The 25,492-nt window shown below is 37.6% G+C and overlaps 1 protein-coding gene across 6 annotated transcripts in view; it reads left to right on the plus strand.

Moving 5' to 3' along the window:
- Positions 1–25,492, plus strand: part of VEZT (vezatin, adherens junctions transmembrane protein) — a 67,882-nt gene that overhangs the window by 11,952 nt on the left and 30,438 nt on the right. For 4 of the 6 annotated variants that reach the window (XM_040595135.1, XM_040595133.1, XM_040595137.1 and 1 more), the window contains exons 2-6: positions 5,733–5,867; positions 12,797–12,886; positions 15,339–15,514; positions 18,272–18,547; positions 23,505–23,654. In XM_040595135.1, the coding sequence (XP_040451069.1) occupies positions 18,312–18,547; positions 23,505–23,654 (386 nt within the window). In that variant the 5' untranslated portion in view covers positions 5,733–5,867; positions 12,797–12,886; positions 15,339–15,514; positions 18,272–18,311. The remainder of the gene's footprint in view (positions 1–5,732; positions 5,868–12,796; positions 12,887–15,338; positions 15,515–18,271; positions 18,548–23,504; positions 23,655–25,492) is intronic. The other 2 variants (XM_040595134.1, XM_040595138.1) reach the window with 1 other exon arrangement.

Consider the following 25,492-nt stretch of genomic DNA (forward strand, 5'->3'; position numbering starts at 1 on the left):
GGAAATGGGATTTTATATAAACCTATACTATACTGTACTATAAATGTCTAGTTACAATTGAATGGCTTTGCATATGACTGACTAGTGAATTAGAAAAGTCTCAGAAAGATGGGTGAGTTTTTTTGTTGTCAGTTTCTGCTGAGTCCCCAGAAAACCCTAACTCTTCAAAAAGTATATTCTTACTCAGTACATCAGCTGTTTCTGACTACATTGCTTCACTTAATAACAAGATTTTCCATGTATAATCTGTACAAAGTACACCAAAGAATAATGCCATTTTTTCTTCTGTCTGTCCTGGAACTGTTTTCCTTTTGCAGCACACATTTTGAACAAGAAGCATAATAAGAAGATGCCCTGGCTGTAAATGTAATGCCTGTCTTTTGTATCTAGGTGGTCTCAGAAAGTGACTTAGAAGAAACGTAGAAGAAACTGCAGAAATAAATATAGCATACTGCTGAAAAACCTTGTCTTGGTACCCTCACTTACTTTAGGTAGTATTTCCCATCAGTAACTGGCAGTATGATGGTAACATAACAATAAGCTTATTATTAAACCTTTTTTCTTCTTTAATTTGTACATTACCTTGTAATTCTGCCAGAGACAACTAGAAATAAATGAACCTGACTGTCAAACATAAGCAATACTAACTATTCTAGTTATTATCTAAGTTGCGAGTGGTTGAAAGTAAAGATCTCAAAACACATGAAGTAATTCCTGTAGAATAATGTGATGCTGTATAAATAGGAAGATGAGATTTTATATTTAAATTTCCTTTTTATAATGGCCGCTGAAACAAATTTGCAGTCCTTTTCATTCACATACTAACATAAAAGCTTTCTCAAGTAAACCTCTCTTTTTTTTTTGTAAATTATAACCTATTACTGCTTGCAAGGATAAACTTTATGGTATGTCCCGAATTTCTTAAACTAAAAGTATAGTATCTGTAATACATGCAGAAATGTAAAATCAGTTGTGCTTTTTTTTTTTTTTTAATGTTGGACTGTTTGAAAAAGAATGCATGAATTTTGGGCAAAGAAAATTAGGAGGAAAAAAGACAGATCCCTCCTGTTTTCTCCAGCCAAGAAGTACATTATTTTAATATTATCACAGAATTTGCAGCTGAAAACAGCTGAACCTGACAATGCTGATGAATGATGGCATGAATTTAAACCAAGGAACTTTTCTCAGTTAGCAGTGCACGTGCAAGAATATGTGCATATCTGTGATTTTTTTTTATAGCAAAGAAGGCATTTACAAGTGGAAGGCTTGGGTAAGGATGTAAGCTAGAAATTCAGAGCTATAATTTGTGGGACATCAGACACATTATGAAATTTAATTATTGTTTCTAAAGCTTTGTGGAAATGAATGGTTTGTAAGCATTAAGTGTCTCTTGTACTGAAACAAGCAGTATATAGAATAGGGTATTAAGTATCATACTGCAATTCTGTAGTTGCATAATTGATAATTTTCTGATTCTTTGATAATATTGGAACTTAGTGTGAATGTTCACATATAAAAAATCTACCCTTCAACTTTTTAAGATTCTTTTACTGGATTTTCTAGCTGTTATACATGCCATGGGAGAAATTTGCTGTAGACTGGTGGAGATATCCTCAGTGAATTATACAGACCAAACAGCTTTACAAGAAACAATATTGACAAGGCTGTCACTTGTAAAGCTGTATGTAGGTTGTTGAGCAGTATCTAGGATGTGAAATACAATCAATCAATCAATCCTATGTGCTTTTATGTTAGCATAGGCTAATATATGTATGCCATCAGTGATATTTGTAATGGGAGTGCAATCTTCAGATTATCTGAGCAAAATATAAAGCTCTGTGTGCTACACAAAAAAGCCTTCACTCTTAAAGGAAGAATTTTATGATTGGTTCATTAAGGTATTTAATAATCTAATTTCACGAGTACCTCAACCCACTTCTTATTCAGTGCTTTCTTCACCCACATCTTACATGCTTCTGATGGATTCAGAAAGAAGAACAATGGTGGTTTTACTTACAGCATAAGGGATTTTAGTTGCAGCATAGTTCTTGGTCATTTAAGTTAATAAAAAATGAGATTTTCCAATGCATACTTAAGTTCTGCTAATAATCTTTTAGAAAAAATGTGGAAGAGAAAGCATGTGGAGCCAGAGGAATGTGTTAGAGGAGGATTAATGCACCCTGAGTACTTTCTGAGAAAGCAAAAGAGAACAACCTTTATCTACTTGAAGGAATATGTGCTAAACATTCAAGTTAAATTTTAATTATCATTTGCTAACTCAATAGTCAGAAAACTGATTTCCAGTTCTGAGCAGTGATAAAAAATTGCAATCTACCCATAATGAGACCCCATTAAAAGCCTTCAAAAAGTTAATCAGAAGGGATTTACGTAAAGCTAGTAAGGTGCTTGTATTCTACCTTGATTGCAAGAACAAATAAAATTATTCTTCCTAGCTAGGGGCTGAAGTTTCATTAGCACTTGGAGAGATGGTGTATTTTTCACTATTTCTGTAGAGCAGAAAATGTACTAATTAGTTAAATGGAAGGGTTTGATGTTGTCAAATACGCAGTAAGAAGGAAGAATTGGGCTCTTATATTTGTGCAATTTTTCACTTCATGTAGCATTCAGGATTTTACCTAAATCTCTCTGTCTTCAGGGGACAGTCTCCATCTGTGTCTCTCTTTCTGCCTTTCTTCATCCATTTTTTGAGGAAATAGAACCACTCTAAACAGCATTAGACTGGTTTTCGTGATCAACTTCTAGAAAGTTATCTCATCGTGGACCCCAAAGCCAGGTGTACCCTGAGATACTCATGGAAAAACTCCGTGGTATTTTTGGATTATTTTGCCAGCTGTCTGTATGTAGGCGAGTACCAGTAAAGTACAAGAATAATCACGTGTCAAATGATGACTGGCCTCGGTTATGACAAGTATGGTCATAATGATGGACAGGTCTGCCAATAGCATAGATATGGTTTCCTTAGAGTCCTGCCTGGAGTGAGCATCAAAACTATGAGTTTGAATAAAACATTATCTGTTCATCCACCATTTTCTCTATGTGTCTTCATCTAAATGGGGAAATTCTGGCTGGTTCTGACTGAAACCTCCATGGTACCCTAAAGTTTCTCGTGTTGGGGGTGTTCACGTTGTTCCAGGTGTGCTGGCAGCATGCAGCCTGGCTCTCTATGGAAACCATTTAAGATAACGAGGTCATGCATATTCATTCATATTCTGAGTTTTGTCCTGAAGTTATTAAGCAAATTTAACAGTGTCTTAAAGAAGAGAAGTATTCTAGTCTTTTATGTTTTCTTTCCCATTTTAATTAAGTAATTCTGGTAAAGTGGCATATTCTGCTTAGAGAAAAACATACCTGCTTTCTCAGTCCAGAACAGCACATTTTTTAATTAGTTAGATGCATTTGAAAAAGTACTCAGCCATGGAGGAAGGGTGCTTGGAAAAAAGATAGGACTGAGTTGTCACACTGGCAAAATTCCCACAAGGAAACAAGTCATTAACCTGTCCTAGCATTTTGCACAGTCATTGTCATTGTGGGTGAGGGGTATTGTGCTTCTGAGTTGGTATGAGTGTTTTGAGTTTCGGGTAATGACTGGACAGTGAATCTGTTGTGAGTAACTCAGGCAGAGCATGCAAAAGGATGAATTTGCATGCTTTAAATAGGTAAGAGTGATCAAAAGAGCACTTTGGTGATGGGGTTAAAAAAATTCCTAGAGGTAACAAGTTAATTTGTTTAGCTAGTATGAATGGTGGCTTCCAAGTTTTATTGTACAGCAAGCAATTGTTTGAGATTTGGCCATGTTGGTACACAGTCACATTAGATGAGCTGCCTTCACAGCTTGCACTAGCAAGTTAATGACAGTTAATGTAACAATTTGTAGTAGATGTTCTGTTGGTGGTTTTGCAGACCTCCACAACTATGCATTATTTACTGTAAAGTTTTCACTTTTTATTTACAGTATTTTTGTTTTCTTATTGATAGTGTGTTAATGGTTTGTGTTCTTCCTATGTGGTTTGCTAGCGTGAGATGTTAAAATTTTTCAAAGGTCAAACTGAATCCCTAACTACTAGGTTATTTAAGACTGATTGCTGAGAGGTTTTCTTAAAAACAAAGTCTCTTTACATGTCCTGAGTAGAACTGGAGTTAACATAAGTACCCTTTCCATCAAATCTGTCCCAGATACTGCCATATATGTGGTTGTAAACAGAAAAATAAGTTAAGTAAATCTAGATATTTGATGCAAATGACAAGAAGAAATTTCAGAAGTCTGTATGAATACCTAAACATGTAAAAATCCACTCTCTGGAGATCAGAATTCCATACTTTAAGAAGTTTTATTAAGGTCTATTTGTAAATCAGTAGTTTTGCCAGCAGCTTAAAAAAGTTGAGGGGTTTGGTTGTTGTTTTTTTAAATAAACCGTGATACTCCTTTGTGAGAAGTGCTAGTACCATCCTTGGAGAGAGCAGAAGCCTTTTTCTAATTTGTTTTTCCATTTCTGTAAAACACTCTCTTAAGTACCTAATCACATTACACTGAGGCTTCGTTTATTGAAATTAGAGAAGTGCTCTAGTCTTGAAGTTTATTTCAGTAGAAGTGGTTCAAAGTATAATCAATTTTTATAAACTGTAGGAAAACGGTGTCGTTAAGTGTTCTGGAGCCACACAATAATATTTTAAAATATAGCCAAATACCTAATTTATTTATTGAAAAGATGGAAGTTATAAGCTAAAGAACCCTGTCAGGTAGCCTAAAAAAAACATTGCTGTGGGAAAAGTCGATTGGTTACGTGCTTACTTCTCATCCCATTGTTTTGTATGTTGACTGCTTTGCAGCCTCTTTCATTATGGTCAGGAAAAGGAGATATTTAAAGCGAAATTTTGGTTTCTTTGCTATTAGCTGTGCTGGTTTTTTTCCTGTTACGTAGAATCACAGAGTGGTTTGGTTTGGAAGGGACTTTCTAAGACCACCTAGTCCAGCCCCCTGCCATAGGCAAGGATACCTTCCACTAGATCAGTTTGCTCAAAGCCCCATCTGGCCTGGCCTTGAACACTCCAGGGATGGGGCATCCACAGCTTCTCTGCACAACCTGTTCCTGTGTCTCACCACCCTCACTCTAAAAAGATTTTTCCTTGTATCTGATCTAAGTCTGCCCTTTCTTAGTTTAAAGCTGTCACCCCTTGTCCTGTCCGTACAGGCCTTGGTAAAAAGTCTGTCTTTCTTATAAGCCCTCTTTAATAATTGAAAAGCTGCAATAAGGTCTTTCTGGAGCCTTCGCTTCTCTGGTTTGAACAGCCCCAGCTCTCTCAGCCTTTCCTCATAGGAGAGGTGTTCCAGCCCCCTACCTTCATGGCCCTCCTCTGGACCCACTCCAACAGGTCCCTGTCCTTCCTGTACTGAGGACCCCAGAGCTGAATGCAGTACTCCAGGTGGGGTCCCACCAGAGCGGAGTAGAGAGGGAGAATCACCTCCCTCAACCTGCTGGCCATGCCTTTTATGCTGCCCAGCGTATGATTTGGCCTTCTGGGCTGCGCACACGCATTGCCAGCTCATGTCCAATTTTTCATCTGCCACCATCCCAAAGTCCTTCTGTGCAGGGCTGCTCCCAATCAATTAGTTGCTGGTTGTGTGGCTGCTGTATTTACAGTTGTGTTTTGTGGGAAATGTGGAATGATTTTTAACTTCTTTTTCTCATTTTTCTTTTTAAAATCTCTTTCAGAATTCCCCACTCTACCGCTATCTGCAGGATTTGGGACACACAGATTTTGAAGTATGTTCATCGGTGTCACAGAAGGCAGAGCAATGTGCAGCAGTGGAAAGCCAAAAAGAGCGGACTGTGCATGCTGCCCAGAAAGTGAGCATTCTCCTGTTCCTGAGTGTTTATCTTCTCAAAAGAGAACCACATTACTTCACAAATAGGCAAAATCAGAGGGGATAAAGATAAATCTCTTAGTGTATTAAAAAGAAGAAAAAAAAAGAACTCCCACCCAAAAAAAACCCCAAAAAAACAAACACAAACCCCAACCAGCTGTCCTGTCTTGTCTGGGAATGTGTTTGGAAATGCATGGTTTGCCGGTATAGTTTGGAGTGTTTCTTTGCACTCATGTAAGCTAGGGAAGCAAGAGACTTTGATGAGGAGGTTTTTGACTGTTGTAAATTATCTTATTTACTGGATATTATTATGTTAGCCTAGGATGAGATTCTGGGAATAAACCTGGTAATTTTCTGGAACAGAACATTTACAGTTCCCAGCCCTTCTCAGGCATTCAGTTGCTAAATATAGCTTACTCTGTGACAAAACATATTAAGAAAGAGGATTTCTGGGAAGTATAAGTACAATAACTAATATGAATGAGGTAGTAGAACTCTGCTTATGTTATGGTGATTTCCTAACTGTAATGGCTGACAAGGATCATCAGCTGATTAATTCAGACTTCCTGTTTCTCTATCATTTTAAGTAAAAGCTTGTGGACTTTTGGTGTTAAAATTATGCTTGAGAATTTGGCCATTTAACACCTACTACGACCTACACATTTTTTCTTTTCCTCATTAAAAATGTTATTTTACTGTTAGTAGTAGTGTACAGGCAGTGTGACTCAGATGAGGAGCTGTAGTGTGGGTGAGGGAATTCCTCTTTTGAGGCAGCTGATGTAGGAATCTGTTTGCAACAAGTATATTGAAAATTCAGTAGTTGGTCTATCTTCTCCTTAGCACCTAGATGGAGCATGCAAAGAGCAGTTATGTTCTGCCTACCTCTCACTTCCACAGTGGAGAGTTCAATTTTCAGTGGACATGCTCCAACTATGTGCCAGGGGAAAGAGAGGCCTCCATGCAGACTTCTCTGTCCTGACCACTCCAGGCTGAGGTGGGCAGCACCTCACAGGTAAGAACCCAAACCAAGCATTCATGGGTTGATGCATTGCCTCTGAAGAATTACTATTTCTTTCTCCTTTCTCCCCATCATCTATGGTAGCTTCCATCTTTGTGCACCTTACGGCATCTGATTCTTGCCTTCTGTGGCTTTTAACTTTCCACTGGAGCTCAGTTTTCCAGTTGTTCGTTCCTGCTTTATACCTTTTCAACCATCTTCAAATTAGAGCTTCACAACCACTTTCCTCTTGTTTGTAACTTTTTCTCCTTTCCTGCTCCACAATGTTCTACCCTCCCAATTAACTGGCGGTAAACTGAGGAGAGCATCCTGTTTTTCCCAAACACAGGCAATATGATATGAGTGGCCCTGAGATCTCCAGATCTCTCTGCAGGTTTTCGTGGATGAGTGATCATATGGCAAATAAGGAGAGCTTATGCTTTAATTAGGATATTTTCTCAAATAATGCCATCTTGACGTATATCTGCTAGTCAGTTCTCAGATGCTGCAAGGAGTTAGCGAAGTAATAGTGGCAGTTAAGCTTTATTTCAACTAAATGTTTTCAGTTTTATACATGTCCCTCTTGTTCCTCCTTTGTTTTAGGTCAGAAGTATTTTTTTCTTGTGGGATTTTTAATCTGTTCTGCTCTGTGTAGTATCATAGGTGCGGTAGGATTCAGAAGTGTATTAATTTATGTGGATAACATCAGTCAATATTTTTCTGATCTGGGGGAAGAATGTGATTTTTGAAATGTTTACAGTAGCATGGTGTACATGCAAGGACTGACATGCACAGTGTTTGAAGTGAAATTTTAGAAGCTGCAGTGTGAAGCTTATTCATCTATCAGTATTTAGGGAAGTGTTGATGGATCGTTCATCTATCAGTATTTAGGGAAGTGCTGATGGATCATAGTTTCATATAGTGATACTCATTTCAGCTTCTTTCTGCGTAGACTATATAAGATTCCTCACACACTCATTAGTCATTTGAAAAAGTCTCATGTGCTGAGGATTTGTAAGCCCAAGAAACAGATTAACTGAGAGGAGGAGGAGAACTGATTCTTACAGTGTCTCCATGCTTCCTTGGCTAGTAATGTAAGATTATTTTAAATTTAATGAATAAATTGATTTCTAGTTACTGTTGGTGTGGGTAGCTATTGCATTTGCAATAATGATTGCTTCTGTAAGTGGTCACAAGACAAGGGTGAATTTAATTCAGGGTTTAACACCATTTTTATACTTTTAATTTAAACTACCTTTAAAAGTATTCATGGAAATATTAGGTACACTGCCCTCTTCAGAATTGTCAGCTGGCATTCACCATAACCCCCAAGAAACCACATGAAAATAAATTTTCCCTTTAAAGCTCTTGGCAATTTTGTGGTCCATTTACATTGAAGATACCTATTCTGGCTTAATGCAGGAAGACTTTAATTAAACCACTGTTAAATGAAAATTAGAGTGACATATTTAATTGGCTGATTATCTGTTCATTAATATGAAGCAATGCATGGACTATCACTTGTTAGCTGCATTATTTTATTTTGCATAATTACTTTTGTGGAAGTCAGTAAAAGCAGTATGATGCTTTGTTCACGTATATAATTTCCACTGAATGTAATACAAAAGTGCTGTGGGGTTAAGAACCTCAAAAATATTAAGATATGGTGCTTTTAAAAGCTTCAAGTATTCTGTTTTTTCCCCTCCCTTCCCCTCAGGCATTTTACACTTAATTTTATTGTGTTGGGAGCAAGTCCTCCAGTATTGTGTCAGATGTAGAAGTCATTCGTCATGGTTTGTCTTGCAACTTGCAGGGAGTGGGTGTGTGAAACGGGCTGTCCATTTCTTACAAATACTAGGATGACATTCATATTATCTCATCTCTGTCTAGACAAGGGTATGTAGTGGAAATAAGGAAGAAACCTGTGTGTCATTTCTAGCGATAAAATGTCATAGGTTCTTCCTGCTGCTGTTCCAGTACCACTTTAGGAATGTTAACACTTGTCTTTTGTAATCTGATACCAGAAAGTCTGTTTTTGTCATTTGATTTCTATGTCCCATTTTTGTACGGTGTCTCAAAAGGAAAGAGAATGAGGCAGGGGCAGTTGGCCACACATTTACAGAAGTAGACTGGATTTTGGGGGATCTGAGGCTTTGTTGCAAACTTTTTGTGACATACAGGCAAATTGTTTACGTTCCCATCCAATCGTGCTCATTTTTACATGAGACTTACCACTTCCCTTCTGTCAGCCTTCACTAGCCTAGTCTATTGAAATTATGAAATGTCTGGGAAACAAATGGTTTCTGAGTTCTGAATATGTACCTACCCACACTCCTAATATAAAATTATCTTAGTTGAGGCTTAGTGTAGTGCAAAATACATTCACAGGGAGTAGATGATGTTCCATGCTGAGTGATGCTTAGCGTGTGTATCATTTTCCTTCTGTTCTGAAAAGCAAGTTTACAAATGCCTTTAACACTTTATTAAGATAGAAAAGCTGCAGTATTGCGTTTTCTTTGAGTTGAGATTGTTTACTCCTCTTGTACTTTGTCAAGTAGGAACCCTGTACGGATGCAATCTGGTGACATGTAGCAAGATTTTGGCAAGGCAATGATGTAGTTTGGGATCTTCAGTGACTGAAAAAACGAATCTGGAAAAAAAAGAGGACGCTAGTGACTGATACAAGTATTGCTGCTGTGTCTTGCTGTCCTGCCAAGCAGAGCGTATGGTTCAGGCCTAATGAAAGGCAGAAAGCATCAGCTGAATTTGAAGCACATCTTAAATAGTTCTCTGTGTGTGTGGTTTTAGTGGATTTTTTTAATCGGAACATAGTCTTAATGAACATTGAGCTGAAAAAGTGCTTCAAGGTTGTGTTCTGAGGGCTGATGAAATGCCAGTCTCCCATCTGAGGGAGTACAGAGATGTGATTTAGCATGGTATTTATAGGTGCAGTGTTCCTGGCTGTACCCATTTCTGGAGAAAGTTACAGCTAAAGTTCTGGTCTCATGATCACTTGATACTCTAAAGCACTTTTGCAAGAGTTCCTAAACTTGTTTTCTGGAGTTAAATTCTATTTGAGTAACTCTGCTTGATCTTCAAGGAATGTCTTTCCTCCTGTTTACATTTTTCTTTTCTCAGTCATTTTCCTAGACTGCTGTGCATATCTGAATGTTTAAATTGATTATACTGTCACACCTTATCCCATCTTAGATGTGATAATATTTCATCACTAGAACAGGGCTGGTGCTGGAGGCAGCTACTAAGGATTGTGTTGAGGCTAGCTAGCCCTCAGTGGCTGTGCAGGTGTCCTGATGAGGAAAGGCAGAGGGACCAGTCCTTTGCCTTTGTCTAGGGCTCCCACTCACTTAATGCTAGCTCTGAGTAGCTGGAAGGCATTTCATATGTAGCATTATCTTCTTTCTGAAGTGCACAGAACTGAAAGCTGCCAATGTGAATGATAGTATTTCAGATACCTGCTAGTTTGCCATTTCAGGTTCATCCTGTACAAAAGAGAAATAGTCCTTAGAATTTTATTTCAGATTTAAATGAGTGTACCTAAAATGTGCATGTCCTATGCTATTTCTTTAAATGTTAGGAGTTAATACATCTTTGTTACTCAGTTTACAGAGAGTTTGACTGAGTGGTGATCTAAAGTTGTAAGAATACTCCAGAAGCATTGCCAACATGACCTGACTTGCATGTTGATGAAAGTTGTTTTACTTGTCAGTAACACTCCCAATGGGAATGCAAACTGTGAGACACTGTTCCAAAGATCTGAATAATTTAATGTGTTACTGTACTCTACTGGGTCACGGCCCAAGACAGTGGGTTGTCTTGTTTTGTGTTTTCAAGCACTGACATGCCTATTGAGTGTTTATGCAAGCTCAGGTTTTTATTTTTAAACTAAAACACAGAAAATAAACCAAAAGGTTACTTATGTAGCACACTAGTATGAGAGTTTCTTTCAGTAATTCCAGTCTAGTTTAGTCAGCTGGCAGCAGTTTAAAATTATCCTTGGTGTAGGTTTAAATGTTTATGATGAAAACTCAAAAGACTTGTGAAGGCTAAGCAGTTGAAAATGGTAGGCTCCAAGACATAATTTTACATAGTAAATGGACAATTCCTTCTGTATTCTGCTTTCAAAGTATGGGGAAGAGTACTTCTGAATGAAGGGTCTATCTGCAACTCAAACGCAGAGCAAGGACCTTTGCTTATTTAATCTTGATTTTCCACAAATCCTAATCAAAATGTTTTATTTTATTTTGCACCACTTTACAAGAAATTTGGAGGATAAGCTAGTGCTGCAGTTTGTGACACTTATTTTCCAAATTCTGTCAGTGCCCTTGAGCAACATCAAAGTACAATCACTTGGATTTATTCCGTAGTCTTAAGAAGTGTGGTTTGCTGGGGTAGCTTCGCCTAATAAGCCACGGTGATGTCTGTATATTGGGAAGAGCTGTCATTATCAAACCCCTGTTGTTGGTTTGTCTCTCCACTGACCTAAAAACACTTCTTTTGGCATAGGCGTGCAGTTCTAAGTGTACACAGAAAGATGAGGCATACATAAAGGAAAGCTTTATATATAGATATAGATATATAATATAGGAATTAGGTTACCTAAATGGACACCAAAGTTATTTCAAAAATTCTTGAAGCATAAAGGCTTTAGGGTGGCAGTTCTGATGTTACTTAAAACCATTCTTCCCTGCTTGCTTCATCAAACTTGTGTCACACTGCCTTTCAGAGGGCTGTCAGGCTGATCACAGGGCTAACCGCCAAGCTCCAAGCTTCAGTTGCTTGGTTTTACTCTTCTATTTCCCACCTTAGAGTTGGGGGAAAAAAGGAAGGGAAAAAAAAAAAGGGGGGGGGGGGGGGGGGAGAAGAAAAAGAACAAAGAGAAAAAACAGAAGAAAAAGAAGCTGATTTAATGCAGACACCCTTTATACATTAAGCTATTGTAATCTGTTTGGTTTGTTGGGTTTTTTTTTTATTTTGAGACAGTATGCCACAAAATGTAATTACTCCACAATTATGTTTTTTGGCATACATTTCATTTGATTGTATTACAGTGTCCGCAGTCTGAAGATTAAGAGGTAGGGCATTCATGAAATATATGTAAGTAAATATTTTGAAAAATACTTCCTGTCAGCTCAGTCTGAGGAAAGTAGATACACAGTGTGTGTCAAAAACACTTTTTTTTTCATTGAATGGCTGCAGAGTGAAGCAAAATCATGCATCTATTTAATGATGATCTTCCATGCATCATATTTTAGAAAGACACATGAGTAAAATGTGTGATGACTGAGTGGCAGTCCCGCCAAATAGTGGTGTGCAAAGTTGTGTTTTCAGCTCAGATGAAAGTGTGGATTTAGGTTGCATGTGAAGCAGCATGGAGACAAAGTACCAGCTAACACACCCTGGTTGGGACAGGGAGTTTCCTCCAGAGTTTTGTCCTCAAGCTGTGGTGGTCTGCCAAGGAGAGGTTGTTCCTCTCCTGGTCTTTTACTTTTCTTCAGTCCCTGTCAGCAATTTAACCTGCCTTTTTTATACTCAGGGAGAGAGAAAGTCTTTCATATCAATGCAGTAGCTGCCAACTTGAGATCAAACTAAATCTAGCTGTAGTTATTTTTAACAGTATAACATAACAATCCATTATGCTGCAAATAGGTGGGGTTACTGAAAACTTTATTTCATGCTCTTGTGTACAGGCAAACTAACGGGAAGCAGATGTTCCCTTAGCGTACTCTGAAGTTAGGCCAGACACAGTAAGTGAAACTTCCTTACAGGTACTTGAGTCCCCGTTAACAAGAAAAGCAAATGCAGAAATAAAAGAGTTGTCTGTTGTTATTTATGTATTTTTGGCTTTGGTTGTTGTTTTTTTTTTTTTTAATTGGAGTAATTTCTGTTCCCTTCAGCAAGGCATCCTGTCAAAACTAGTTGAGTTCTTTAGAAGTTGGTTTCCTTTTCCACAGTATAAGAAAAACGATGACATACTTCACCGACTGGTAAGTGATCACTTTTTTTTTTTTCTTCCCATTTCCTTTCCTAATCCACAAGTCTTCCTTCTCTGTACCTTGTCCTCTGAGCACCATCTTTAATCTGTATTGTTAGTTTTGGCTCTAAGAGTTTTACTTATTTTTTGGATAATATTTATTTTGGTTTTCAGTGTGTCAGGTCAATTGGACACACGAGAACAGGAACAATATCAGTAGCCAGGTTGAAGATGTTCAAAACGTGGAAGAGGGATTAAAATAAAACGTGTGAGAAATTAAAGAAATTCTGGAAAGCTGAAAGGATTTAAGCTACAGTGTAGCTACCCCCTTTGGTGAAAAGCAGTGTGGAGATGTTGCCTGAGCAAGTCTCTGTTGCAGTTGAGTGCCTTGCAGACACAGCTCAAGACAGAATGCTCTTGAGCTTCATCTGAGTATTGCTTTGCCCGCTTTTTCAGCTTGTCAGCTCAGGTGTAGCACCACTACAGTGCAGCAGTACTACCCCTGGACTCATACTGGCATATTTGTTTCTGCACTGCTGTCCACAGTGCTTGTACATGCGGGAAAAGCGAGGCAAACTAAGGCACCTCCGTCATAATGCTTCAGCAGTATTAATGCATTAAGAGCAGATGACATCTGTGTAGTGGTCTGGCTGTAGGGAGAGGCAAGAACAGTTCTTTGTACTGCCTATGTGCTCTCATCTCAGCAGTTCAGAAGCAGGTTGGGTATCCATCTGCCTCACCAGAAGTTGTATTCTGCTACTCCTGGAGCATGCAGAAACTTATAGGGCCCAAGTCAGCCTGTGTGGGGCAGACCTGAAGGGTGATAATTTTACCCCAGATAGTTAAAAATAGTTTTATGCTGCCTTTACACCTGTTCTTTGCAGTACCACTTTCTATCCACTTCAGTCTCTAGCCTGGGCTTGCTGGAGATCTGCTTTAACCTGCACCCAGCTGCTTCAGGTTCCTTAGTCTAGCTTGCAAATGTTATATTAGTCAGACTGTTCCAGAATCTAAAAGTTAGAATTTTGATTTTTTTTTCTACTGTGATGGAGGGATGATGTCTTCAAATGTATCTTAAAAAAAAGAAGTGAGCAACATGAGAAGTTAGGGGTTTCCATTTCTCAGACAGTTCTGCCAAGCCCAATTGGTGTCACTTCTCCCTTATCTTAAGAGGACAAAATTTCCTCTGAAACCTCTCATTAGTGATCTTTGATAGTCTTTTCTTCCTCCCTCTTCCCCTATGAATTATAGTTATTATCTTAACAGCTTTTTATAGCCTTACTTTCTTGAGATGGAGACGCAACCAAAGAACATGGAAAAGGTGTTTTCTTCTGCCACATGCTACAGCAGGGTACTGAAATGACACAGGATGCCTCGGAGGATGGCAGAATTTCCTTTTGCATACAGTCCTGAAGCAAATGTTTTCCATTAAAAATAGAATGCAAGTTATCTCAAGTGATATCAATGTGTGGAATTAAACTTTTGACTAGCTGTTTTATGGCTTCATAAAGAATCTCATTCTGTCAATGACAGAACTAAACAGATTTTGTACTGTGAAATGTCATACTTATGTTAACAGCTTCTATTAGAGGTTTTTCAGAAATATTCTCCTTCCCCTCCTGTAATCTAGCTAGATGCAAAGATGCACGTGTTCAGTGTTACTTGGGTTGTGTTATGACATTCTTAACTTAAAGTTTTGTAAGTACAGTTTGGTGCGGGATGCAAATTAAAATTTCAAGAGGCCATCTTGGATATATTTGTCTTCAAGAACTGTGTATTTGTCTTGAAGAGCTGTAGTTGCAGGGAAAAAAATAGCAAATGCTTATCACGGTATCAAATCCACAAGTAACTCCCTGAAGTTTAGCAAGTGTGAGGTCTTCAGAGCCCCTGCTGTTTCATGTTTGGATCAAGTTCCCTTGGGAAAGGCACAGAATCCTGCAGGAGAGGACTTCACTGCCTTGACTCGGGGCTTGAGTCTGGTGCATTGCCCCTACTGTAACCAAGTGTCCCACAGGTTGCTTTTTGTTGACTACTTTATCTCTCTTCCTCTTTCAATTTTTTGTTGTTTGTTAATGACTTAAAATATGTCATGATGTTAAAAAAAAACCCAACAGTGTTTGCTGTTTTATTAATGGTCTTCTAATAGATGTAGTACCTTTCTGATTCTTACTGAAATATATTGGCATAATCTGTGGCATGTTTCCAGGTATTGTTACTATCTAGGTCAGATGACAAAGTGCAATGCATCCTACAAGTCTAAACTGTTTGGTAGTATGTGAGTTTTTAAAGTTAAGCAAGTTCAAGAAAAATGATGTAGCTATTTGTCATATATATGAAACATTCCTGTAGTCTTTGGGAACAGATTGTTGTCAGTAAATTGTAGAGTGTCTGGATTTTCCTTGTTCTGCTAACTTAAGAATTTGCATATTCTTTATTAATGCCTGTTTTTTCTCCTTTGTGGTAAGGATGTTGGATTTCGATTTGACACACTCCGAACCATCCTGCAACAGGAAGTTCTGCTGCAGGAGGATGTGGAACTGATTGAGTTCCTTGACCCCAGTATCCTGTCTGCAGGGCAGTGTAAGCAACAGGAAAACGGACAGCTTCCAACACTACGCTCCCTAGCAACTCCTAATATTTGGTATTGTATAGAGAATATCTACCACTATATTCACTGTAAAACAAGCAAAAAATACATTGTGTGGTCTTTATATAAAATGTAGCAATAAAGTAACTACTTTTTTTTCTTAGGTCTTTTGAGTTGTCGGTCGAGTAGTCCCCATACTGTTGTATAAGCATGTGGGTTTTTTTTCCTTGGGTGTTTTTTTTGAAAGAGCAAGTTTTAATCTGAGATCACTACACGGACATGAATGGATACTTCCACTCCCTAATATGTGCTATAAGCAAGAACTAGCCTGGTGGATTAATTCTTGAATTTCTAAAGCTGTGCAGTGGTGATTTTGATAAATGAGACATGATTGTGAAGTCTGAATTGGAGCGTGTTTTCTTTGCTGTGGTCTTCATAAAATATGTTGGAGGGGATGCAGTTAATTTTCAGACATAGAATACCGGAAGAACAGACTAAAGAATATTTAAATAAGATGCATTCAAGTCAGCAGTGGCTGGTGAAATTCACCCTAGAATACTGAAGGAGCTAGTTGCAGCAGTGTCTGAACAGCTACCACCTGTGTTTGAAGAATAACAAGGGTGGTGGGTCTTCTGACAGAGTGGCTTGCTCAGAAATGGACAGGAATCAGTAGATAAAAATATGTCATAACAGAGATCCGTACTGTGTTTTCATACATATATTAGGAAAATAGATAAAATTATTATAAAGCCACAGCAGGTTAAAAACCCCAGCTGTTTAAGTTGTAATATGTCATTATTGATGCTCTCAGTCAAACAAGAGGACTTTTGAACCAGATTTTTCCAGTGGTCCTGCTCCTAGCAAACATCACTATTCATTGTTTCTTTAACTGTTCAGATGATGAAGTACACTTACAAAATTTGTGAATATTTCTCAGCTTACAGATGACAACAAGTTTGTGTTATGGTAGAATGGAGTTCAAAAGTAGCTTGGAGAAATCTTGAAGTCAGCAGAAAAGTCAATAAAGACAGAAGTCTAAAGCTAGACTTGGGAAGGAAAAATCAAATTAAAAAGTAAAGTAGTGAATAACTGGGTAGGCAGCACTACTTCAGAAAAGGGTCGGCACATTGTTGCAGAGTGTAAATGGAATGTGTCAGCAAATTAGTCAAAAGGCAAATATCATCCTGGTGTCCTTGTGGCACAGGGGTTTATTTTTCTGTATGTTTCTAATCCTTGTGTTAGGCTACAGTATCTGGGTTTGGATGCCCCACTTGGAGTGGCATAGGTAATTTAGAGACAGTCAAGAGCAGAACAAGATGAATAATGAGTGTATAAAATGTAATCTTTCAGAAACATTAGAGTGTGCTAGGATTGTTTGGCCAAAAGAGAGAAAATGGAGGTGGGATAGAACAGTGTTATGATGTGCAGAAGGTAGCTGGTAAGAAGGTGGTCATCTGTCATTGTCTATTCTGTTCAGAAAAGGGAAGGGTATGGGGAAAAATAATGTGATGAATTTACCAGTAAATCAGATAGGACTTTGGGAAAATCGGAATAGTTACCTGGGTGGATTGTGGAGTCTCCATTTTCTCCTTCAGTCTGTCTGTGATGGTCTGGATTAACCAGAAACTGAAAATGGACAAAGTGAGCTCTTAAATCCCGTCCAGTCTTTCATTGTTGAGATTCATTTTTTGTGTGTGTGATTATTTTTTTTAATGCACCAAGGAAGTTCTAGAATGCCTGTCTGTCCTTTTTAAAGTTAACTACATATCTGGAATATTTTAACCTGGACCTTTACTGAAGCCTATCAGTAGCCCTGAAGAGTCAACACTTGCAAAGCTTGTTTAAATATGACCACAAAACTGTCCAGAAAATAGAAACCCAGAGATCATACCTTATTTTAGAAATCAGAGAATATTCCTTGTGAGTATTTCCAAAACTGAATACAGGATATACAGCTTAAAGGGGTGAAGACATTGAATATTTTTCTTCCAAAAAATTCTGGAAAAGTAAAGTTGTTATGTACCTTGAAGCCCATATCCCATTCATCTCTGTGAAGACTCTCACAATTTTATAAACCTGCGACTATAATACTATATATGAAACACACTGTATTTTCTAGCAGGTTTTTTTTTGTTGAATTTTTCTAGATGAAAATAACAGCTTTATGAAGTTTTTAAAATTTCCTTGAGAAATAACTGAACTGAGATACTAGAAGATCTTTTCTTTAAAGATTTTCAAAAACTGCCAAATTATTCCAAATTATTATTCAAGCCATCTTTATTAAAATGAGTTAAAAACTAGTGGTGCATTTGTGTCCAAGTTAAATGAGTCAGGCTCTGGAAAAAATAAAGCTGGCATTACTTGAGGGTTTTGTTACCAAAAGAAACATGCCCTTCCCTACTGTACTTTTGAACCTGGAAGTACAGATACTCCAGTTCCTACCCACCCTGTCTTATAATGCTGAGTAGTCAGATTTTTTTCTTTTTCTATTTTCTTTTCTTTTTTTTCTTTTTTTTTAAAGTATCAGGTGTAAGTGAAACTGACATGGTGCATTATTCTTCTACTACTTGTGCCACAAAAAAGCAGAAAAATGTTTCCTTAGAGTATATTGACCAAGTAATATCATGTGCTCATACATCTAAATCTGCCACTAGGAGTAGTTTTTGGTGTTTACAGCTCCCTTCAGGACCTACATAAAAGCCCTGTAATAAGATGGCGTAATCTCAAATGTAACCAAAAGCTTCGTGATTTTTCCCACTTGTTTGACTGCCGGAATCTGTTGATGGTTGATGGTACTTTCTCTGTTTGCAGGGATGTCTCACTGTTTCTTGCCTTTGTAAGTGCACTGTTTATGCTTCCTTCGTGGTGGAAGGAATCATCGTGGCTGCCGTGGGGACTAGTTTTGCTTGTCTATGCAGTCTTCAGAGTGTGGGGCACATGGAGGACAGCCAAACTGCAAATGTCCCTGCGAAAATACTGTATCCAGCTGGAAGAAACAGTGGCGAATAGCCGAGCTTTTACTAATCTCGTGAGGAAAGCTCTACGACTCATTCAAGAGACTGAAGTAATTTCCAGAGGATTTACCCTGTGAGTCTGTATTTCGCTTTATTTAATACACAGATCCATTCAAGCAAGAAGTCTTCTAAAATTGTCTTGTTCCACTATCACCAATAACAAGTGCAATTCATAAAAAATATAATACTTAAAGCTTTTTGTTTACTTAAAATAGTATAATTACCATTCGTACTAGAAGTATGAATTCTAATAACTCAGTGTTAAAACCCTGTATCCTGAAGGAGAATTAAGTTTCACAAAACTCATATGCCTTTGGAATCTCCTGCTCTGCTAGCAATGAAGTACATGAAAAAATGGAACTTAAACCAATTTTGTTAACTATTTTGGGGAGTCATTTAGAGGGTAGTTTGAGGATTTTTTATATCGTATATTACCAAATCTATGTAAATAAATTGACCTCCAAGTAATCATTCATATTTTAGAAAACAAGATGACATCAAAACCATCCTATTTTTGTGTAACAAATAACAGCCTGAAGTAATAAGAATACAGCAATCAGCAAAGACCATCAAGGTCATTTCCTACCTCAAATAAAGTTTACTCTTTTTTTCTTCCATGCAGTTGTTGAAAAGTTTAGATTCTTAAATTATTTACTGCTGAGTTTGCCTCTCATCCACATAAGGGATGTGAAAGTGTTCCCGGTTGTTTAGCTTTTGTAGCTATTTGGTAATATTTGCATAATTCTGTGTGAAAGGACATCAGAAAATGTTCGGTGTATGCAATGGTCCCAAAGCCAACAGGTCTGCTCTGTGTACTCTCATAGCCCTTATGCCCTTATAACAACCTATGGTTAGGTATGTAGCTTTGCCAGTCAGACTTAAGGTTAAAGGAGGTGGGAAATGCCAACAGCTAAAATGCAGTCAACTTCTTTCTAAAAACAATAAAAAATGACCTTGTGTGCACCAAGAAATTGTTTGTTCATGCCAGACCAACTATTCTGCAGTCAGGCACATGTTTTTACATGCAAGCTTGAAACTGTAGACTTAATATTTTGAATTAATTTTCTAGCTTGAGATACCTTCAGTATGCTTCATTAGAAGAAATGTTTCATTCTCTCTTTGGAATGCATAAGCATGTCTTCAGTCTGCCTAGCTATGTGTTTTGTTTTTGTTTGGTTTGGGTTTTTGCTGAAGAAGCATATAGTTAAGCAATAGGCAGTCTTATCTTTGCAAATGGGTTCTTAAAAGAAATTATTGTCAGGGCTTGTCCAAATTACAAATGAGAAAAACATTTGGATTTTTTCCTGAGTTTAAGCAAATGAACTTGTGGTCAGTATCTAAATTCCTGGTGCCTTGTTCTTTTACTACATATCTTAGATAACAAATTAACAGAAAACAGACTGGTCTTTAAGTTGATGCTTGATCTAATAGCCTCTTCACTTAAAACTTTGGCAAGCTTTTCAAAAGACTTTGGAGTATGGATGGAGTAGAAGTCTGACTGTGCCAACATCCTCACTGGAACAATTGTGCAGCATGAAGAAGTCATTGCTGTATAGGTTTTGGTTTGGTTTAGCCTGGAGGAAGTTCTAACTCCAGTGTCCTTTTCGGCATCCATGTATGCAAGAGATGCTGCTTCACATGAAATTCTTTGCTTGAGGTAGCACTTCATGTATGATCTAAAAAACTAGCTACGCCTTTTTTCTTCCAGAATTTTGCTACAATAAACCTTAGCAGAACAAAGTTCAGTATATTGACCTGTAGTATCCTTGTCAGTCTTAATGCTTGTTCAGAGTCACATAGCAATAGAAATGGTTGCATCTGAAAAGTTAATGAGTATCTTGTGTCATTTTACATCCTTGAAGGAATGGGAATTCAAGCAGGTAGCACAGTATCCTGTTCAATGATATGTATGCTGCTGTTTTAATGTACTGCTAGCTCAGCATAGTTTGGACTGCATTCATGATGTCGTGAATGGAAAGACACCAAAGCTGACATGTAAATAGTACTGAGTTCCGATTTTGGCTAGCTATACTTAACTAAACTCTGATATGGCAAGCCCAGGTCTGTAGATTTGGCTTGAATTTCATTGCATTCCCCATTTTACCATCCATTGCTATATTCTTGTAGGCTCATTTACACATGCTTTGAAGTATCTATGTCTTTGCTTTATTCTACCCTATTTGACCTTGTTAACTGATATTTGACTGTCTCTCTAAACGTTAAATTATTCTTTATATGGTTTTGGTCAGTTGTCTGCTGGTTCCACATCTTTTTGCCTTCATTCCCCTCCCACCCAAAAAAACTCACAGCAGCCACTTAGAAAAGGTATTAAGAACCCTGTCAGGCCTCTATTAACTGCTCTCAAAGGCAACTGGACATTTTGATTTCAGAATGGCCATCAGAAGTGTTTAATACTGCTGTTGGCACTGCAGGTATGACTTTGTGGTACAAGGTCTGCGATGCAGAGATGAATGAGACCTCACCAGGGTACTTTGGATTACAAAAATCATGTAGCCAAGGTAGGGCAGTGTTTCTGCCTAACTGCTTCATTTGTAAATAGACAAATGAAGCCTGATCACAGGTTGTGGCCAGAAATTTCCACTGGGTAATAAAAGTATGTCCGTTGTCTTGCACATTATAGAATGAAAACTATAGGAATACCCAATGAAAGGCTGCAGCAATAAGCAGCAAGTAGTTATTTTCTTGTCTGTCATGGAAATAATTAGCATTTTCTCCAAAATACTCCCTTTCTACTATGTTTTAAACTAGAATCAAGCTCTACAAGCACATATTGGTGTATAGAGCATCTTTGTAGAAATGCTTTCTTGTTGGAGTGCAGTAAAAGGTTTTTATTAATGTGTCTATACAAGTTTGTTAAAAGTTGAGAGCCTATTTAAAATTTGGCTTGTGAGGTTAACAGAGAAATAAGTCACTGTTCTTTACAAGTAAAATGGGTTTGGAGCAGTAGAAGAGAGGAAGTTCACCCTTAACCTTTTTCCTTCTTGCTATTTGTGGCTGATATACAAAGCTGATAATGTTCTGTAAGTCAAATTAAATACATGTAAGACAAATGAAACATTAGGAAGTTGGGGTTATGGCATGTCTGGCACATAGACATTTATAGCAAGTTACATTAATTTAAGATTACTGGAATAAAGAAGAATTATTTTATAAAGAACACTGAGACAAGCCTTCCTAGAAGGAAAGCAAATTGTTTTGCTGACTACTGGCAGTACATGCTGTGCATGAGTTGTGCTGTATTTGCTCTGTGTAGAAGCTGGAAATGCTTATATTGCTGTAGCAGAACATAGATATATCTCTCTTTTTAAGGTAGAAGAATTTTGCTCATTTTCTTTCAGCCTGCTTCTGATGATTCACCCAGGGCTTGAGTCTACAAATTGATGTCAGAGTTTATGGATAAGCACTTCACCTTCAAAAGCTAGGGAAACGTTAGAAGATTGGCATGTACTATGTTACGTTCTGCATTCCCTAGTGAAACATATGGCAAGACTAGCATTTTAAATTTACATTTAGAAATTGAAATTAACACAGTTTGTTTTTATTTTACTCAGATTTTAAAGTACTTTAAGACATGTTAGATAAACCGTTTAGTATCACTCCCATAATTTAGTATGGTACACAGATATTTTAATAGAGCATTTCAGCTAGTGTATTCAATATACTGCAGTAATTGGCATGAATCTTCTTGTGTTAATCATATTTAACAAACTGATATTGGTCCAGCCTTGCTCACTGGGTAGGCTGCATTGCTTTTCACATTTGACAGTGAAGGTGATAAGCTGTGTCCTCTCCTGGTCCAGCTCAGCACATGCAGTAAGACTGACGTTTTTCCAGCAGGGTCAGGTCTGCTGGCTTAGTGAGATGGGCTACAGAACTAGATACCAGCGTAGCAGCCCACCTCAGTCTTGCCGGGTACCCTCTGTGGTTTTCCTTTTTAAGTGACTGTGGACATGAAATCACCTCCCCACCATGCCCTGGGAAAGGTGAGAGCAGAAGCAGGCTTCCAGTCCCAAAACAATCATAATTCATTGTCCTGTTGTCCACACTATGTCAATTCCTGAGTTGATTCTTGTAAAAACAGTCCCAGCAAGTAAGAGTGTACCTAGGCTGTTTTCAGTATCTCAATTATAGGTTTGGCATCTGACTGTCGATGAATACATATAGCTGGATATTAATCTTTGTTTCCCTTTTCTGCAGTTTAATGTTACACAGACATGTGTAATATTCACCTAATTCACAATTCAATTTACTTCCAGATGAGGCAATTTCTTAGAGTTCTAAAACCATTCTGAAGTATATTCTATTAATAGGCAAATGGCAGTTTCTTTTAAATGGTATATTCACCTGAATGTGGACACCAAAATGTATTTTCAAATATGCTTGTATAGTTGCATACATTTCATGTGTTTACCTGTCAGACTCCCACAAAACAGCTGTCATTCATTGCATGATGATAAAATCTGTGTCACCTCTCAAATAATATTTCTGTTGATCCAGAAAAGATTCTGCATGGAGAAGATTGAAACAATATAGTGTTTTGCACGAAAACCAATATGTAGTAGCACATTTTTTTCTGCAAAAATTATTGAAGGAACAAATTTGGATATAAAGAAGTGTATGTTAAATATCTGTATGTTAAAACTTCTAAAGCTTACAGAGGGCTTGTGATATCTTGGTATCAGAGATAATGTTAGGTGACCTGTCTACCCTTAGTGTATCATTTTATAACATTTTGGAGAAAACAGATGTCCTCAGGAGTTTTGCCGTGGCTTAGATGAGAATATGTTCAGGCTGTCTACAGAGGAATCCTGGCTACTTATTGAAAATTTTGATTAAATATATCATTAATAGGATGGACTTTTTTTTTTCCTTTTTTTTCTTTTCTTTGTTCTTGTAGTTACTGAGGGTTTGAAAAAGTTTTCTAAGTAATGGAATAAGGAAACTGTTGTACTGTCTTTTAAAAATACTTTAGGACATCTGTACAGTTGTATCACATTTTACTTTTCAAGTTTGCTTGACAGGGTCAGTGCCGCTTGCCCATTTAATAAAGCTGGACAGCATCCTAGTCAGCATCTTATTGGTCTCCGGAAAGCTGTTTATCGATCTGTCAGAGCCAACTTTCGAGCTTCAAGACTGGCTACTCTATACATGCTGAAAAAATATCCTTTTTTTAAAAACCCACAAGTTCAGATATATCATGTTTCCTACCTGTAATTGTGCCAATGTGAGTTATGTCTAGAAACGTACAGTATCTAATTGCATATCTACACAAGATAAAGGGTAGCATAGTAAACTGGGGCTTATGCTTGGTTTGAAACACTCTTTTTGTGTACTGTGCAGTGTGAGGTAAGATTCTGTGCACTGAAAACATTGTCCCCGTTACTGACATGCATGCCTTTGGTGTAAGTACTGATAATGTGTTTCAGGGTCCTTCAGGATTTTGTTTTATAATTCCTCTTAGCCATCTTTTTCCCTTGTACCAAAATACATTTTTCTCTGAACAATGTAGTCTTTCAGTCAACACCCCTGTGTTCAAAGGTAAGTGGATTTCCTGCTTCAGATAAGCTGGGTGAAACTCTGATTATGTTTATTATCCAGAAGGCACATTTAAGAGTGAGGAGTTTCTACTCTGAATCAAAGCAGAAGAATTTATTCAGATTCCATTTTGTGAACTGCCTTCTGTATTTCCTCAGTGAATTGCATACGTTAATGGCATTAGCATTTCAAGGATTTTTTCTGTTTCTTGTACTTATTGTACTACATAGGAAATAACCATGTCTTCACCCTGTATTATAGCAAAAAATAGAACAGATATATCCCTGATCTGAAAAAACAAATGCAGGGAAACAAAAGCTGGTGGTAATGCAGGTGTTGAAAATCCAACATGACAAATTACTTGGTTTGTCTTCCTGGAACATAGTATTTGACTGATGTATCTTGCCTGGCAAATGGCTGGATGTGTTGAGTGATGATGTGTACACATACAGAGGTACACGCAGTGCTGCAAGTGCATGCATTCAGTTTGAAGGAAATGAGTATTTGCAAAATAGTAACAACTTGTGTAGGGATAGGCATCCTCTGTCTGGGCTCAAGACTTTACTCTTGGCTGTAAGGAACGAGATGTATTTGCTATGCAAAGAAAGAAAAAAATACTGACTGGTTGAGACACATTGATAAGAGCAATTGATACCTAGGTTGGAAATAATTGAATATGGGAATATGGGAAGAAAGATCTGAAAATGGATCAGTTAACATGGCCTTCCCAAATACGGAATATTAGTGTGTATTAGACTGTGCATTGGCTTTGAAACTACTACAGGAGTGACTTAAATAAAAGAATGGGAGAGAAGAAAGTTCTTTTTACTTTGAATAATTTGACATTTATATCTGTCTTTGTAAAATTTTTAACATGGAAGTTCCATTATACTAAATTATCATGCAGATATTGCAGAGTAAGAAATAAATGGCCAAAAATTTATTAAAGTTGCGTGCATAAAGTTCTTGACAAATGGAAAGAGAAGCGTTGTATTTGTGCAGAACATAGTGGCAAAAACAGTGGTAGCCTGTGAGTTGAGATGCAGACTGGGCCAATTCTGCAGTGCACGAAAACTGCAAGTAAGGCATTTAAGTGTAAGGAAGGTGAGTAAAGGATTCCTTCTTCCCACCAGGATAATTAAGAGCAGCTTTAAAATATTTCCAAGTTGCCTTAGTTTGAATTTTTCCCTGAGTATTGTGAATGTCTGAAAATGTTATGTGTCTTACATGGGTATTGATGGCAAGGAGCATCTTTCAAATAAATTCCAATTAAATATTACTGTTATGCTGGAGGGGCCAAAGATTCCTTCATGTCAAAAGCATTCACAGTTGCCACTTGTGACAACTTTAATGCCCTTGTCCATCATCAGATTGTTAGTGCAAATCTGGCCTAGAGCAAGGAGAAAGAGGAACTGGAGAGATTAAATAAAGGAGGGAGGTAATAAATTGAAGGAACGGAATG

The sequence above is a fragment of the Falco naumanni genome, chromosome 5 (assembly GCF_017639655.2).
Source record: "Falco naumanni isolate bFalNau1 chromosome 5, bFalNau1.pat, whole genome shotgun sequence".
Taxonomy (NCBI): domain Eukaryota; kingdom Metazoa; phylum Chordata; class Aves; order Falconiformes; family Falconidae; genus Falco; species Falco naumanni.